Below are 19,112 nucleotides of genomic sequence, written 5' to 3'. Positions count from 1 at the left end.
TCTGAGTAATTGCTACGAGGTGCTGAAACAGATACGATTAGTTTCTCCCCTCCCGCCATGCTTGTGTATTTTTTCTTGACTATCACTCAAAGTCTGTCGTAACCATTTTTTCAATCTGGTATCTGTTTTCTTTACCTATTATCCAATCCAATTTGCTGTTCCAAATGTAAATTGCTGCCCCTCCCAAGCACTTGGGCATAATCTGATTGAGGGTATTGCTTTACACAATGTCGCTAGAATGAAATGCTAACACAATGGGATTTGTGTGTATTAGATTACAGCAGGGAGGCTAAAATGCGTAATTAATCTTATAGTTTCCCATCAGTCAGAGTTTGTTTACTGCTATGCATTCAACAGTACCACAGCCTGCTAGCTGCTGTGCTCTTTCTTTTCTGACACTAAGTTAATTAGTACCTGATGGAGAGAAACTGATGGGGGGGAGCAAGAGAGAGAACAAAATATAGTAGAAAAAGGCAGAAAAAAACACAACTGCTTTTGTTAAGACAAAAGCTTGCGGGACTGAGAAGTTAGTTGATGATAATTGAAAAATGCAGAAAAGCAATAAAAACACATCACAATGACAGACACAGAGCAAATTCACTTGACAGGCAAGTTGGAGTGATTTATTTCATGTTAATAATTTGTCTTGATTAATTAAAAATATTGTCCTCTTCATAATCCATCACCATAAGATCCCATCTTACATCTGATTACTTAATTTAATGGCTGAATTGAATTGTTGACTTCACTCAGAAAGCTGGGAGAGAGGTTAAATCTTCAGAATAAGCCCTTTTTAATTATCTTGTTGGAAAAATCTAGAAGGAAGTGTGTGTTTTCTGTGATGATTGCCTTTTGAAGTGTAGGAGGTGTAAACACAGAGTCTCTCAACAAAGACCATCTCAAAACTAATAATTTCACATCAGCTTAACACTGATTTTATAGCAATGCTATATTCTCTTTGTGGTTAATTTGTTAGGTTTAATTGTGTGTTTCATTATTAGACCCTATATATTTTTGTTTTATATTGCTACGTTTGTATTATTTTGACACATGCAGTAGTACAAGCTGTTTGAAGAAAGATAGTTTAAACTTGCCTTAATTAGTTGCATCAAAGATATGAAAGTACACCTAAGAAAACACTGTTGACTACCATATGGTTTGTATCTCTGGCTGGAACTCCTGCCTGTGCATGCAGGTGCCCATCCCCCTGCCTTCTGACTGGCTTTTTATTCTTAAAACTTCAAATCTGGACCATACAGGCTTACAGGCTGCAGATGGAAGTCATAGATGAGGATAAAATGCCCCCTTGGCCCCATAGCTAATATCAGAGGCAGACTGGAGTCATTGTTGGGGCAGAGAATACAGATAGGGAGCACAGGAAAGTGTGAGCTTATGTACGTACAGCGAGAGCAGAGACTAGGCAGCTATGGATTGTGTAAGGAGATAGGAGATTAGAAGTTGCAGTGAACGTTTTTGGTCCCCCAGTGGCAGCTGGAACATATCCTGTGTACACGCAGCACACGTAGCAGTCACAAACTCAATAACTTCTCTTTATTACCCTTGTGTCTGTTGTATGGGCAGCTGCGTCATAAGACATCACACACTTCACTGTGGAAGCTGCATCCTTGACCTATGGCAGGTCTAGAAATAGCACTTGGTCAGTCAAATTGTGTCTGTAAATGTACAGTACATTTAATTAGTCTTTTAAGCCGGCTCTGACCTTAACTCTAGAACATTCACCACATTCACCCCAACGTAACATGAACACATACTGTACAGGTGCACACCTGGTCCTGTTGTGTGCCTACATGAATTATTGCCATCCTTCTTAACTGCTCTCTCTCTCTCTCTCTCTCTCTTTTCTCCGAGTAGACGGCCGTCCCATCGGTGTGGAGGGAATCCAGGTCCTCGGCACAGGGAACCTGATGATCACAGATGTGGGTGTGCAGCACTCAGGGGTATATGTGTGTGCTGCTAACAAACCAGGGACCCGTGTTCGTAGGACTGCTCAGGGACGTCTGGTGGTCCAAGGTGAGTTCTGGATAAAAGAAATGGGCTATTTTCAAAAGGTTGGGTAGGAGTAGTGGAGGGTAACTCAAAGCATACAAATACAGCTGTGGTCAGGTGATAAGGTAAAGCTTGTGAATTCTGTGGGTGGACATCTGTGCAGGCACCCTGACTACCATATGATCACTTCACCGCCAAGCATTAAAAAACACTACTATCACAGGAGAAAGAGTGAGTGATCCCCTCCTAGTGAGGACAAACAGCTCATAAAACTAACCAATCACAGCATCATCACTCAAATCCTCAACTATGGCAGCCAGGTGGAGATGAAAATATAAATGATAAAATGTACTTATTAACACAGTGCCGTGTGCCATCAATATTGGTTAAAAATAGCATATAACTCAAAAAATCTACAACATCACATTAAGAAGTATAATTTCTGTCAAATAAATACTATTTAAGAGAGTTTTTACCAATGTTGGCCCATCCACATGGACACGACATCATGTACAGTATAGTATATTTGCAGAGGCACTAAGTGATTACAAATTGCTTTTTAGAGATAGGGCAAAAAAGAATGTGTTTAGTTTGGAGACACTGAGCACAGCGTCCACAGGGACACTTCTCTTACATTCCCATAACTTTTTAAAATCCAATTCTGCCACAGCATGACAAATTCTACAACAGGAGAGGATTTGTATTGGCTTCGTTCGTGTAGTGGTGTTTTCCTGTATCTATGGACAGGCACATACAATAAAATAAATGAAAAGCTGGTTCATCCTTCAAACTTAACATTAAATGGCAGGTTTTGATCTCAATAGCACTTTTGAGTTAATTTTCAGCGGGCAAAAACATACAAACAATATCATCAATAACATGCAACAGGCAGACAAATATAGTTGTCATTTTTGCTACTCTTTATTTTTTCAAGCCGAATAGTTATGATAAACTCTATATAAGATGTTGATGGCTTTGTGGCTATGAATGTCACAACAAGGCAAAGCTGCAGTCCAGTGAATCTTAATGTAAGAATGTAGGATATTTTAATACTGGAACATAACTATAGAAAATGTCAGTAAATGCAGTAATGTTTCGTCATTTATATAAATTACATATACAGGATAGTTATAGTCAATGGGCTGTAACATGCACAACTGGTATTGTTCTTTAAAGTTGCTCTCTGAAAGTGTTTTTTGTTATTTTATTCTGTTATATTATTCTCTTTGTCCATTCTTCATCACACGAGTGCTGTAACCAGTAAAATGTTTGACGGTAGGTCAGAGACATGCATTTTGATCAATGGGATGCAGCCAAGTTGTGTGTGGCCCCCAGTGCATTAATTGTCGCAGGAAACATGCAGCATCTGCCTCACTCACATATTGATCAGATAGACCACACTTTTCTTCAGCCCATAGCAGTATTGATCCTGATCAATATTTCATTTTTTCTGCCTGTCAAGTCTGCGACAAGCCCCTACCCTAGCAGGAACAAAGAGGAAAAGCCATGGATGTTAATTATGTGTCAATGTCTTTGGGTTTTGTCATTGATTTGTGGAAACAAAGGTGTACTCTTAACTCCGAATACATGAAGTTCAGTTCGAAAAAAACAAAACTTTTGTATGTCCTTATGAGAGGATGTCAGTGACTGTAGGAGTAGAGCGGTCAAGAATTCCAACTCTTAATGAATGCAGACCAGAGGTCTTATGAAACCATCACACGTCAAACAAATGCACTGATACAGCAAATTAATTAGCTTCAGAAACAAAGACCGGAGGAGGAGTCAAAGTGTGACAGCCCAAAGGGGAAAACAAGAGCAAGATGGATGGATGGTGCTGATGATCTAACTCACACCCTTACAGGTGTAAATCGATATCTTCGGGAGCTGCCTCTGACCTTCACCTTTAAGAAAGCCCTTAAAGTACACATTGAGCGCGAGTGAAAGAGAGAATGAAGCTGGGAAAGAGGGAGATATAAATGAAAGGACCATCACGCGCTGTCAGCAGCCTCCATTCAAGTGCCTATGGGTCCCTTAGCTTTTCCAATGGGAGAATGGAAATGCTTACATTGAAATATTGTCTGACAAAAAATATTAAACTGGAAAACGTATTACAAAAGCAATACACAAAGGTATTTGAAGTGCTATATGTGGCCATTTCATTAAAGGATAAGGATGGTGTGAATCAATCGTTTTCTCATTGTTTATAAATCCCTTGAAAAGATCATCAATATATCGATCTTAGTAACAAGTATTGTCTATGTTTCCAAATACTGATATATTTTATTCTTCTGTGCCATAGACCTCCATTGTTGTCCAAAAACTATTGACACTGCTGTTTGTTTTCAGTCAATCGCATCCACAGTGAATACTCACTAATGCACCAAATACCCAGCTGAAAATAGTCCCCAACAAATGCACTATTTTGTCCTGATTGAATAACTTTTGCTAACAACTGCAATTGTAGGAAGATCAATAATGCCCTTAAACTACAGTATATATTTCTGACCTGTTTTTAAGATTTAAGTCTTTGTAGGAATGAACGGACTTGAAACTGAGAAACACTCAAGAATTGTTTTAGGTTCTTTGTGAACAACAGTTTCTCACTGATACAGGTTTCTCTCTGTTAATGCTCACTCAACAGAATTCAATGTTGTTTTAATCCAACCAACATCTGTGTTAAAGGTGTAATATGACAATTTGACTCCAGTTGCTCAGTCCCACCAGGTAATGATGAGTTAAAGGGCCGGCACAAAATGAATGTAGGAAAGCTTTTTTTTTTTTTAATAACACGTAATATGACAACGCCTATTGTTCCAGCTTTCGACCCTCTAGTGATGTCTCTGAGGTATTATAATTACTATAAAAATGTTCTTCGTTAATATAGGCATAAATAATTCAGGTTATGAAATCACTGATAACCACTGGGACAATAATGAGTGCAGAGGAGAATTAAACTCCAGCAGAGTAATTGCTCTGTGATTTAAAGAAAGCACCTTCTCTGCTGAAAGAATCATTTCAGATGAATAAGTTATTACCACTAATTGACCATAGCTGAAAGCGTGGGATGAGACGACATGTTATGAAACTATAAACTGTATCACTTTATTTTCATGTAAATGTCTTGTTTGATTTAAAGCACATTCGTCCCAAAGTAATGCTGTTGTTGATTGTCTTGCTCTCTTCCTTCCCCTTTTCGGCTCCTCTCTCTCTTTATTTCCCTTTATATTCATTGATCTGGTGTCTCTTTTAATTCTGCTAATTAACCATAATTCATAGATTTACAACAGTATTTATACAATACCCCTATAATGCAGTACACTACTTATTTTTAATAAATGACAGCTGCCTGTATACCCCGTGGGCTCTTCTATTTTAACTTTCTCATTCTTTCTCGCTCTACCTTGCTTTTCTCTCTTTTGCGTTTTTGTCAGCCTCAATTTTCTGAATGTTTTCTTACAGTTTTTTTTTTGTACCTTCTGCAATTTCTTTTTGCGTTTTGCACCTCTGGATTCTGCTCGAATCTTCCAGTTTGTTTCTCTGGCACTTATTTATCTGGCACCGTCCTTTTGGTTGTAAACCGTGGCCATCTTATCTGACTCGCTGTCTCCCTCCTCTTTCAGCTCCAGCAAAGTTCGTTCAAGCTCCGCAGTCCATCGCTCGGCCCATCGGCACCAACGCGGTCTTCACCTGCCAGGCTCAGGGCGAGCCGAAGCCCCAGCTCACCTGGCTGAAGAACGGACAGATTCTGGAGCCCTGGGGACACATCAAACTCAGGAACAACAACAGGTGAAAAAATTACTTTTCCTTTTAATCTTACGGAAATTAATTCATATATACAAGAATACCCACTTTGTAATACTTTGTCAGGTTGTGGGAAAAATAACAAAGCAAAACAAAACAATAGCCCTGCACTAAATATACGTATAGAGAAGGTTTTTTTTAAGTTTTTGTTGACACTGTCAGAAGTATTGTTTCTCTAAGCAACCCCCCCCTTTTTAACGCCATAATCTGTAGTGTTGTTTAGTTAAGGAGAGATCTGCTTTTTTTCTTTCCAATGTTCTTGGCATCATGTTTTTTTGAGATTTATGCAGTGCTTACGTTTGATGCACTAATCTATTGTCCATGTATATATATGTATATATTCTACATGTACACATGCAACAGGATGATGACTGGTACAACTTTCTAATGAGCCACATTTTATATAAAAGCTTTGTAAGTCTTTATTGGTAGATATTAAATAATTTATACTTAATAGATAGCTTATAAGCCATCAATAAGAGTAGCTTTTGGGCTGCCAGTGTGGGAAAACTTCTTGTGGCTGGTGTTTATCCTCCAACAAGACACTCGTCGTTTTAGCTCTTAAATTCATCAGCCAGACCCTCTAATGGACCAATTTATCTGGATCAAAATCTGTTTTAGAAGTTTATTAACATGTGTAACTATACACTTGATGGCTCACTATAAAGTGTGAAACTCACAAGTGTTAATAAATGGATTGTTACCAAATAAAGAGGTTTAAAACACGGCCTGGCAACAAGTTTATCTTATTCATAGTTGTATAACTGATCTATAAAGCATCTGTAAACCTGCTGTTATAGCCTTATACATTATAAAGGGTGACATATCAGAAAGAGGTTCAGTGATTTTATTATTACGAAAATAATCTGAAAAAGAGCCATTGTGGAGGCCGTCATATAATGCAAACTGTGATTAACACAGCCCAGATTCCCCTCCCAACCCTGACTCCCAGGCACTCACTGTGTCCTCACAAAGTTGGACCCGGCTCACAGAAGAAATAAGGATTTCAGTGTTAAACGACTGCCTTAATCTGATCATTGGCATCATCAAATGTTCAATTTCGCTGCGTTTCTATTGCTTCTAACTCGCAGCTGCTGGAATTCACGCCTGCCAAGACATGAGCCTCAATTTATTTGTGCCTTTGTATGTGAGCAGCGTATTGACTGGATGTTGGAGGCTTTCCCATGGCAGTCTCCAGGAATGTCATGAGGAGGAGGACCCAGCAACCAGCTCTGCTAGTTACCATCCTCGCAGTTTGAAGATTGCATGTTACAGTACCTGTTTTCTGTGTTACAGTACTGTTTGTGACAGTGGAGGGCTATCTTAGAGATAATATAGAGGAGTAAATACATGTTGGACCTACTTTTCAGCTGCATGAGTTTTACAGAATGATGGCTGATCTTATGAATAACAGTTTTCCAGCACAAGGTTTCAAGGCATTACTTTAAAAGGATCATTAATACCTGTCCAGCCTGTTGCTAGTACTGCGTGGTGTCCATCCAGCAGAGAAAGTTACATTTTTCCAGTTGACCCTGGCAGCCAACCATGCTGCATTTTCATAAAAGAGAAATATGAAGTGAATATATTGAATTTGTACCCAAAAAAAATCCATACTTGCACTCCGTAGCAGTGAGTGAAGGGAGCAGACCCCTCCATCGTTCACACACACTGCTCCACTCCCACTTGCCTCCACCAGTTTATGTTTCTAAGAAAGATGGAGCGAGGGACTAACAAAGGAGGAAAGAGACGAGGGAAGAAATAAATGAGAGGCCGCACTTGGACAAAAACAGAAATATGGACGGGTGGTCAAAAGACAAACGAGGAGAGGGAGGGTGAAAGATAGAGCGGGTAGTCAGAGAATCACAGCATTTTTCACTTACCACCATTAGTGTATGCTATAGACCTGCTATAATGTGGATCTCATGCATCACAAAGCCTGCTCTGTGATTGGTTAAGGAGGCAGACCTCAGCTTGAGATCTACCATTAGCTAATTATCTCATAAACTCAGCTAGTTGACCAGGAAAGGCAGACATTTAGAGAACAGAGCAGCTTGATGTGCCTCTTTTTAAACTGTGTAGATGAACTGTGAGGTGAGTAAGAACACATTGCAGTATAATTCATTATCCCAGTCTTTTATTTAATATTACTTTATTATTATCTAACCCTGTGTCCTACGAAATATTTATATACACAGATTAGTTTTGCCAGATACAGCTCTCTGGATTGTGCTCGCTTGTAACAAGTGCTAACAATTATTTTATCATGATTCTGTAGATTTCTTTTTTTTATTAATAGATTAATATTTATAAATAAATATATAAAATATATATATCACAATATCCCAAAGCCTGAGTTGACATGTTTTGTCCAACTAACAGTCCAAAACCTAAATCTATGTAGTTTACTGTAATCGAAGTACAGTAAAAACCAACAAATATTCACATTTACAAAGCCATTACCAGCCAGTCAATTTTTGCAATTGTTTGCAATTCATTTTCTATTATATAATTTTCCACTAATGGATTAATAGAAAAATCATCTCAGGTCTTTTTGGACGTTTTTTTTTCCAATCTTAAAAATGTGATGAGTCACAGGAGGTCGTGAGGTCAGGTGGAGATAACACAGGACCTGAAAACCGCAGGTCGAGATTGGTGACCTGTCCTTGTGATGTTCGATTAAGACTGCTCAAACAATTAATTTAGGTTTTGAAAAAAATGTGGTATTGATAATGACAAGGTCAATTTAAAGAAGAAAAAAAACAAGTGCTATGTTTTCTAGTGTAGTGAAGGTCCCGAAAAAGAGGGGAAATGATTTACCTCCTGAACCAATGTATATGTATATATATATATAGGCCTACATATACATATATATATATATATATATGTGTATACACATACATACTCTGTCGGATTAGGGGAGCTTTTATATACAGTGCAGCATAGCAGAGCGATTTTAATTTGTGTTTGTGGTGTGTATGTTTGCATAAAAATATACACACGCTGAGGTTTCTCCCCTCAGCCATCCATGACGCTGACCTTCAAAAGCAAATCGGACAAGAGAAGGAAGGGGAATCGATTGTACATTTCGTTCACACTCACGCATGCACACACATTAATCAAAAAGCAAGTGAGCCCAATATGTGCACAAGTAGCCCTGCGGTGCATGCCATCATTCATTTTGTGCACATGCATAATCAAACGTGAAAATTCACAAACGGGTTGCACCCTTTACACCTCGTCTGCACTCACGTGTTACACACAAACACACACGAGGAAGACACAGCGTCGTGAAATGCCGCATGAGATGCGATGACGTTAGAGGAGCTGATTAGCCGCTTTTGTAAACAGACAATGATGCTCAGGGTGAAGCTGTGTCTCAACAGCCCTTCGTACACACACCTGCACACATGCGCGAACAAAAACACACACATTATTGCTACCGCATTCATTTTTGGCCCTTGCTGACAAGGCTCCTGTAAAGCATGCTATTGTGGCTATTTGAAGCCTCAATAAGTCTTAACTCTCTAAAGCTCACACATGTAATCATCCAACATGTACAACCTGTGATCTCACATCAGGCAGTCTAATAAACGAGAAGTTGAAATACCACCTGTGTTATTTTAAAAGTGATACTGTAACTGACGATGATGGAAAATCTAATTCTCTCTTGTGGCGAATGAAGATAGGAGAGAAAGATCCCATGAGAATTATTTTGTAATTTACTCTCTTTTTCTAAAAAAATTTGACAACGAGGATCCTTTTTACATTGGTGTAGAGAGAATTTAAGTTGTATAGTAAAGAAACGAACATTCTTCAAGTGTGTGTGTGCGTGTGTGCGTGTGCGCGCGCGTGTGTGTGTGTGTGAGTGCCGTGGTGTGTTTTATAATTAATGACTAACATCTGAAGGAACAGGCAACCACAAAAACCTGGACATTTCGTTGTGGAATCCTTTCAAAGGGTTTTCTTTTTTTTTCTTTTTTCTTCTCTTTCTTTCACCCAGACCTGCCTTTCTTGTGTGCAGCCCCTCTCTGTGCCCCACATCCCCCTTCTGCCCCCATTACAGAGAGCTGGGGCCTGGGCATTGGCCTTGAACTCTGACCCCGCCTATAATCAGTCATACCCTTGGCCCTTCCCTCCTCTCAGGCCACAGCGAGCTCATTGCTCCTCCCCTCCCCCTTCCCCACCTCTTCCTCCTGTTCACTCTTTGTCCCCATATTTTTTTCCCTCTCCCTCTGGCTGGAGCTGGAATGGCCACGCTGGCTTTTGATGGGGTGCTGCTCAGAGACAACGGAGAGTAAACACAGCTGAACAACAGATCCAAAGCCCCACTGTCAACCACTCCCCTGGCCCACGACCTTATCCATCAATCTGTGAAATGGACTTAAACTGATGAGTAAATGATGGCGTCAACCTGTCAGGACAAGACAGCTTGGCTTTGGAGCTCATGTTAGACAAGCAAACTGCCCAAATTCAGGCCAAATACCTCAAAATTCTTCGTCACTCTCACTCAGACTTTCCATCCTTCTTTTTTCCCCACACATTGTATGGGTCTCTATAATGTATTCTAAAAGTAAATGTTCAAACTATTCAATCGAAAATGTCTGTAAAGTAAGGTTAAAAGAGAGGTCCGTTGAACTGCGTGTCATTTTGCAAAATTACATTTTTTTAATTTGATAAAGTATTGACAATCCAAAGGATTTTCCTGAACAAATGTATGCTTTGTTTCTCTCCGTCTTTCATTAATTCAACATAATTGTGATGCAAACTAAAACAAAATATTCTAAACATTCAATATCCATCAGGTCTTCCCTGAGAAATATCCTGGTACAAGAAGAAATGTGGTTTACATTTCCAGCTTCTGCAGCAGAGTGGAAAAAAGTAACACCTACTTCAAACAGACACTCTGCTCCCTTTTTGGCCAATTATTTCTAGAAAGTGTCCAAAAACACCAAAGTATCTGCTCACCAAATGAGACCAAAGTAAAAGCAAAACGCAGAATTTTGTGGAGTATAATTTCAGATTAAGTCATAGCCAAAAATAAAACACTATCAATCTCAAAATGTTTCATGTATTCGGATACTCTAAAATGTTCAAACCACTGAATATTATCCTGGAATTTGGAAAGGAAGTTTTGTCAGTAGGTGGAGAATCTCATAAGTTTAGCAGGATCAGTCTGCGTGTAAGCGCCTAGGCATGCATACGTGTGTATGTGGGTAAGCATACATGCGGTTGGATGCTACTGTGCCTTCTGAAACAAGCAACGTCTTGTGAATTTTCCCTGCATTCCCCTCACACACTCAGGAGGCCCATCCAGGCCCGGTGCCATCGGGGTAGTGCGTCCCTGGGGGCCTCTTTGCTGCGTCTGGTCAGGGCTGCCTGTCTGCAAACACTCCATCCGTCGCTGATATAAAAGGCTGTCAGAAATGTGATGGTTGAGTAGCGAGCTGAGGGCTGGCGACTGCTGCCACCTCCGGGGTCAGAGGTAAGATTGGCTCGGAGAAGGTAAAATACAGAGGGCCTCTTTGACCTGGTTATTATCCAGATTGAAGCCACCTGGCAGACCAGAGAGAATAATAACTCTTCAACCTCCCAGCCTATTCTGACCCAGATTAGAGAAGTACAGTGATTGTATCCCAGTACACCAATTTTGAAAAGGAAATGGAATGATTCACTTCTCCATCCTGCCCGCTGACCCAAAAGAGCACCCCCCTATTCTTACGAATCCATCCTCACAACCCACGCTGAGGCTGGTATGACTTTAGCGCCGTCTGTCCAGAGCTGAAAGGCCACTTTCCTCATGTCCCATTTCACAGGTCCAGAAGGTCGCCAGTGACAGACCAAGTACACCGCACACAGCCGACATGTTGCTCTTTCTATCCTTACGGGATGGTCCCGACATTTCGCAATACATTTTGATTTAGACACGGAGGATCCAACCTGTCAATCAAATAAAGATGACAATTCGATAGGTTTCTACAAACTGCAAGTGACAGATTAGGCGGGATGCTGCAGGATATGTTGAACTCCTGAGGCATTCAATTCTTGTTTCAACTTACAGTAAAGCATGAGAACCAGAGGCCAGAGGGGTCTTTTCCCTTTAGTAGAAAGATGCCTCTGATCTGTTAAAATGCCATGACCTAGAGCTGGAAGTAAAGAAAAGGGACAAAGCTACGATGTAAGCCCTTCCACATTCCTACGGTATTCATTGTAAGCGTGTTTTCACTTTTCTCCCACACATATTATACCTTAAATACAGAAAAAGTGGCCTTGGTATGAAAAGGACATTGAGAAATGTTTTTCACCACAGGGTGTCATTTCAGCTGTATGATAAATGTTTTATTTTTCCTTTTGCCTTAGGACAAATAAGAGTGGATTAAGCATTCCCGTCTAATAACACTCAACATGCACACACACACACACACATACACACACACAATGCTTATATTTATTCTATAACAGAAGACAGGTCAGGAGGAAGGGAAGAAGAAGCAGAGCTGCAGTAGATAGACAAAGAGCAGAGTGGTGGAGGTACGATAGGGAGGAGTGATGGTTGAAATAAAGACTAGAGTGAAGGCATTGAGTGTGGGCGGTGGTGTATGCGCGTGTGTTTGTGTGTGTGTGTGTGTCTATAGGTAGAGGGATGAGGTAAGTACGTATGGATGGACAGCGAGGGACAGATGAAAGTTTTCACTGATGCAGGCAAATTACATTTTTTTTAAAATAATGAAATAGATGTATCCTCCAACAAGAGCTCCAGCAAAAGACGATTCAATTTGAAAGTGAGCACTTTGCATGAGAGAGGATCTTTTGTACATATTGCTGCTGGCTGTAGTGTGTGATGTGTGGCTCTATCTTTTACTTACTCAAACACACACATCTGAACTCAGAACCTTATTCAAGTACAGGCAATTCATTTCTGGGTTAAGGGAAAAAACCTAAACAATAAAATGTGAAGCTGTAGATAGAATAGTTATTTTCATCAAAGAGGAAACACTTTTAGTGTCTGTCAGCAGAATATTTCAAAAACTAGTAAAACGGATTTTGACAGATTTCTGATGAGAATAGTGTCACTATGTCATCATTTATAAAGCACACACACCTTGTATCTCCTGAAACTTGAGACATATAGTTTTATTTATCCTGAACTTTAGAGAAATCTAATGGTATAGGGTATTTCTACCTACAAATTTAACTTAGCATATAACCATTTTTCGAAAGTTTAGCTTCACATTTAAACGAGTCTGAAAACAGTTACTCATTTTCATTAGTTTTTTTTTCTATAATTGGTTTCAAAATTATGGGGAGTGGCCTATTTGACATGAACTACCATAACTTGAACACATATTAACCTTGAGTGATTCCAGATGGCATTTCCTTCCATCCATTGCGCTAACTTGGTAAATTAAATTACAATTTTAATCTTTTTTGTTTATTTTGGAGCAGATATAGATCCAGATTACAAATTGTTCTGCTCTGTAACATGTTGTTGTTGTTGTTGTTGTTATTGTTATTGTACAACCTTGGTGCTCAGTTCAGTCACTTTGCAGTCAGATACACAAGATAAAAAACACAAGTACGAAACAAAAACAGCAACAACAGTACAAAACAAAAGTAACACAAATGGTTTTATGAATCATTTTTGTCATTTGCATTGAATGTGGCGTAACTCTGTTTTGTTGTTCATTCTGTACACACGACATCTATTGCACATCTGTGCACCCTGATAGAGGGATCCCTCCTCTCTTGCTCTCCCTAAGGTTTCTTACTTTTTGTTTCCTGTACCGATGTGAGGGTTCTAAGAAGAGGATGCCGTATGTGTACAGATTGCAAAGCCCTCTGAGGCAAATTTGTGATTTGTGATTTTGGGCTAAACAAAATAAATTTTAATTGAAATGTTTACTATAATACAATATACAGAACACAATAATACAATACTATAAGACGTACACTTCTAAGTTATACTTTGGTGCTGGTAAGCACTAAGTGCTTTATAGTTGAAATAGAATCTGAAACAATTATCATCATTTAACTGCAACAATAATGTAACACTGTGACACAATGAGTGCTTCTTACTACTACTTTGGGAAGTGAAAAATGTAATGACGAGTACTTTCAATAAAGAACTATTCAACAGCAGAATTGACCTTTTGGATTTGCACTTTAGATTTCACATATAGTCGTATACCGTCAAATCGTATGTTTCATATATATACTTTAGATATATATATGTCCGAGAAACTAAACTTCACAATTTCCTTTTTCTTTCCTTCCTGTTGCACCTCTCCTCTCCTGGTCCTGTCACAGCACACTGACGATATATGGTATTAGCCAGGATGACGAGGCTATCTACCAGTGTATCGCTGAGAACAGCGCTGGCTCCACACAGGCCAGTGCTCGCCTCACCGTGCTCTGGGCTGATGGACTGCCCGGTGAGCCCACCCATGTGCAGGCTGAGGCCCTCTCACCCACCAACATCCGGGTGTCCTGGAAGGAGCCCGATCAAAACAACCAGGACATCATCGGTTATGTGCTCCACATTCGCAGGACTTCAGGTGGGTTGCACTCAAGATCTACGCAGTTATATGCACTAGATTACATAAAAATAAGTCACCATAAAATTTGACTATGTCAAAAAGGTGTTGTACTCAAGTGATGAAGATAGATGGCAGTGACATTGACAGCGAGGGCCGCTTTCATGCTTAGTGTGGTGTTTCTTATGATCAATTGAATTGGTCGAAATGACCCCCAAGGAAATGATCTCATTTTGCAAGTTGCAGTTTGCATCTTGCAAATCTGGTGAAACGGGCCACAGACAAATATACATACACCTGTTGACAGTCTCTGTTGCAGATTATAGAAACTATGATAAATGCACAGTTTTTAGTGTTTCCCATCACATTTGCATGACTTTCATTTGGCAGATGCTTTTGTCCAAATCTACTTACAGTATTAGGAAAAAGCAGAAGGTAAATGCATCCCTCCCAACAAACAACTTAAAGTGTGTTTAGTGCTAGAGTGTAAGTCTCCACACTCCACTATACAGACGGATATAATAAGGACTTAAAAAACTAAATTTTGTGTATGTGTGTATACTATTGGTACAATGCTCCCTGTGTGTGTCCATACATGTGCATACTTGTTTCGGCTCATGCAGTGTGTTTGTTTACGGCTGTGGGCTATTGTATGGGTGTCAGTGTGAGTGTGTTTTTGTGTGTGGCGAGGGTCTCGTAGCGCCAGCTGCTGTTCTCCTCAGTAGTTCTATCAGATGGATAATTAAGGGCCCCGGGGGCCAACCAATAGGTTCTGCTGTAATTACCCCTCCAAGATGGTATGGCCCAACAGGTTGAGGGCTGGAGGTGGATATTGGTTATGGTTGGTTGTCTCCGGATTGAGAGTGATAAAAATGCTTTAACACGTCCTTTGCAACTCCCCCTTTTTACTACCTCCATCTCCTCACTCCACCCCTGCAATTCAGCCAACCATCACCATTTAGTTCAAACTAGAGTAGCTCTTCCCTAACAGCGCTGCTCTGATAAAACCAGTGAAATGGGCAATAATCATAAAATAGTGACAGAAACAGATTGTATTTATTGTTTCCTCTCTTGATCCCATAGTCCATCACTTTAATGCTCCTGTTATTCCTTTCCTGTTAATTTCATTCTATATCCTCCTTACCTCCTCCATGTTTCCTCCTTCAGACCCAGCGGAGATGGAGTATGAGGAGGCCGTCAGTAAGGTGACGCGGCAGCAAGTCATCAGGGAACTGGAGCCCTCCACCAGTTACACCTTCTACGTCAAGGCCTACACATCACACGGGGCCAGCAAACCATCGGACAGTGTCACAGAGAGCACTCATGGGGAGGGTGAGCTGGAAGCACACTCACCCACAAAGCATATTTTTCACCAATAATAGACATAGATTGAAAGGTTTGCAGTGAGGCTTTGCAGTGCTCGCTGAGTGTGAAACCACACAAGATTTTTACTGCACATGAGGTGTCATAACTCAAGCTGCAAAATAAAAGCTGTAAGTGCTGCTACTATCATATTGTTATTCAACTTTAGTTGACGGTCTGTATTTTATGTGGCAGTGCCAGCACCTCCTTCCCTCTACACCAAGGTGGTGAATGGCAGTGTTATACAAGTAAGGTGGGAACCTTCCTCCAAGATGGGCCAACATCAAGGCTTCAGACTGTATTACAGAAGAGCCCACTCACCCCTGTCCACTGGTCCCATCACATTCCCTCGCAACGTCACCCAGTACAACATCACTCAGCTGGGTGAGACGTGTAGTTTTTTAGGACTCCAACTTATTGTGTCGTAGCAAACATGATTAGCTTTTTTTAACTGACTGAGCTGTTTCTATAATCTTAATTGTCGTTGTAATCTTCATTAAATGAGCCAAATTGATAATGTGATCTGGGCTTGTAAACATGCATCTCACAATTTCTCTGTGGAACTGTGCTGAAGATTGAACTAGGACTAAAAACACACTCCGACCTCAAAAGGGCTGTGCTTCATTCATTATCTTACCATCTTTTTCTGTCTTTTTGTCTAGATCCTACACTGGTCTATGAGATAAAGCTTCTCACATTCAACGAGCACGGAGATGGCAACGCTACCCTACGATTGGTTTCACTTCGGGAGGCGGTGGAGAAATCTGGTGATTATCTGACAAAACCAAATAGAGCTACACGCAGCTACACACTGTCCCACAACACCACCAGTGCATCTAGGTTTAATGTGCCTCACTGGGTCACATCTGTCATCCTTTCCAGCTGACGTAGTGTTGGAGTTTTGATTTATCACAAAAAGCCCGCACTATCAAATATATTAAATGTTTTAAGCACACATCTATGAAATCCACTTATTAGAACTAGTGTTAATATAGTATGATTTGAGTGATTTAACATATAACCTGTTTGACTCAATGTATAATTAAAGTTTTTTAAAACTCTTTGAAAACCCCAAAAAATATTGGTATCAGGGAAACATGCCGGGACATGTCTGTACATCCCTGCGTGGGAATGTTTGGGACTTCCTGAGACACCATTAGAAAGATGAAACCTGGGTGTGACTAAAATAAAAAATATACTATTGTGTCCAAGGCAACAGAGGAAGAGTTGCTTAAAGAATAAACTCGAATGCATCGAACTCTTCCAGTGCTTTCTTCAAACAGCTTTGGGACACCAATAGTTACTAATTAGAGGATAGACAAAGTGTTGGAGCAGTAGTTTTGACTTCATCAACTGGCCCAGCCTGAGCTTCTGCTCTCCAACAGTAGTCTTGTTTGAACAAACGTTTGTGGTGGTTTGACTGTGAGGTTTTCTATATCGTCTCAGTGTTGGACGCCCCATGCGACTGTGTGAAAGATGAACAGAGCAAAACATCCACTACAGGCATCATAATCGGCATTCACATCGGAGTCACCTGCATCATCTTCTGTGTGCTCTTCCTCGTCTTCAGCTACCGCGGCAGGTCAGTAACAACATGATGTGTAAACGCCCAACAGCAACAAAAGGTCCCAATGGAATAACTTGCCTGTCATTTTTGTTGAAAGTAATTGTCATGTGGTTATCATGTGTGTGCAGCTGACAAGAGTTTTATGTGTGTGTGTTCACGTAATCCCCAGGTTAATGATGTGTAAGGCGGTTCAGGCCACCCCCCAGGCGGGGCACAGCACAGTGTTGGAATCCTCTTCCTCTTCCCAGGGGGCCTCTGGGCTGAACGAGGCTGCCAGGAGAAAGATGGAGGTCAATGGCAGTGCAGCGGGGACGAAAGTGGCCGACAGCAACGAGCTGGAGAGACTTTTCACTCAACCTACACAAGATACATGCATGGTGAGTCCTGATTATGAGACATTAAGTGAACTGGAAGCCATTATGTGTTAACTATGACATGTGTTAACACAAATTGTTATAGATAAAGATATTTTTAAGAGAAAAAAGGTGTATTTCAGCTTGTGTTATATTAATTAATTAATATATAATATATTTTTGTGTCTTCAGCTGTCTCTGGGAAAATTACAACCCAAACTTTCTGTTGTAAATATCCACCACAGCTTACAGCATAATTTGCTTCTTTTTTTTTTTGTCCTACCATACTTGTTGTAGTTATGCACATTCATTGTTTTCTTGTTGAGAGTGTATTAACAACATCACAGGTGAGCACACTCAGAATTTTGACTCCAAATAAAGTGCTATCTAGTCCGAGTTTTTGAAAACGTATGATCGTCTGATCACTCACTCGTTTCTTGCCCGGCTGGACATATTCTTAGCAATGTTGCTACATTCTGACATCTCAGAAGTTACTTTTGTGAATGCAGTGTGATCGTAACTGATATAATTGAGGTGTGGACCTGCAAAAATACAACACATGCTATAACATAAGTGTAGTTTATAAAAATGTAATCACTTCAGCAATTTTTCAGCAATTGCGCAAAAAAGGAGAAAGGAAATTCTTCACAACAACAGTACAGTACAAAACAAGAATACAATAACCAGGATAAAATATGTTCTACATAATGTAGACGTCTGAGCTGCAGCTAAAGTTTATAATGCCTACATAATCGTCTGATAAAAGCACTAAAAAAACTACATTGAGGAAAAGCAGTAACTCAGAGAATAAACAAAAGCCCTAACTGCACTAACATTGTTCTTCACACAACAGCATCCCTGCTGGCTGGGAATCCTGCCATGTACAACGGCAGATTTCTGGCCAGGGACCTTTGTTGTATGTTTCCTATTTATCTTTTCTATCTGCCTCTATCCGAAGGCCAAAATGTCCAATGAATGATTTAAATGTACTCTCTATGTAACCCTATTTAATTATGCATGTGCTTTCAGTCTGACTCCTACGTGCTGAACGACACCCAGCTGTCTACGATACCGCTGGACAAGTTTTCGGTGGAGCGAGAGACGCAGTTCCAAGAGCCTCCTACAGCTGGAGCGGCTCGGCAGGACCAAGGCTAATCGTGTATGAAGGCCAGTTCACTCGACACTGTCCACAGTGTCCACTTAGACTCTTCTCTTACTCAGGTTGAAATTAATGTAGTTTTTCCTTTTGTGCAAAGATTTTTTTATTGGTAAGTTAAGAAGTTCTAGAGAATCTAGGACTGTATATCGGAGTGTTTTTGGCTTGAGGTGTGGGACAGCTCTCTTCTGACGGCCAGGCAGGCCAGCTTTTTCTTTTTTTTTTACAATTTGGTCTTTTGTTAATGTTTTGGTGTTGGGCAGCACACAGAATAGATTCTCCAGAATGTCCTTCTTATAAAATGATGCATTTATTTTTAAGTTTTTATATATATA

General features: G+C 40.2%; 1 protein-coding gene across 2 annotated transcripts in view; it reads left to right on the top strand.

Annotated features, from left to right (window-relative positions):
- Positions 1–19,093, top strand: part of igdcc3 (immunoglobulin superfamily, DCC subclass, member 3) — a 52,211-nt gene extending 33,118 nt beyond the window's left edge. For both annotated transcript variants that reach the window (XM_031846433.1, XM_031846432.1), the window contains exons 6-14: positions 1,873–2,031; positions 5,628–5,793; positions 14,113–14,360; positions 15,507–15,671; positions 15,897–16,085; positions 16,364–16,468; positions 17,148–17,283; positions 17,438–17,645; positions 18,651–19,093. In XM_031846433.1, coding sequence (XP_031702293.1) covers positions 1,873–2,031; positions 5,628–5,793; positions 14,113–14,360; positions 15,507–15,671; positions 15,897–16,085; positions 16,364–16,468; positions 17,148–17,283; positions 17,438–17,645; positions 18,651–18,776 — 1,502 coding nt within the window. In that variant the 3' untranslated portion in view covers positions 18,777–19,093. The remainder of the gene's footprint in view (positions 1–1,872; positions 2,032–5,627; positions 5,794–14,112; positions 14,361–15,506; positions 15,672–15,896; positions 16,086–16,363; positions 16,469–17,147; positions 17,284–17,437; positions 17,646–18,650) is intronic.
- Positions 19,094–19,112: the final 19 nt, after the last annotated feature.

Source organism: Anarrhichthys ocellatus, unplaced genomic scaffold (genome assembly GCF_004355925.1).
Source record: "Anarrhichthys ocellatus isolate YVR2014 unplaced genomic scaffold, GSC_Weel_1.0 scaffold6, whole genome shotgun sequence".
NCBI classification, from domain to species: domain Eukaryota; kingdom Metazoa; phylum Chordata; class Actinopteri; order Perciformes; family Anarhichadidae; genus Anarrhichthys; species Anarrhichthys ocellatus.
The sequence above is the reverse complement of the archived record's forward strand: the minus strand, read 5'-3'. Positions and strand labels throughout refer to the sequence as shown.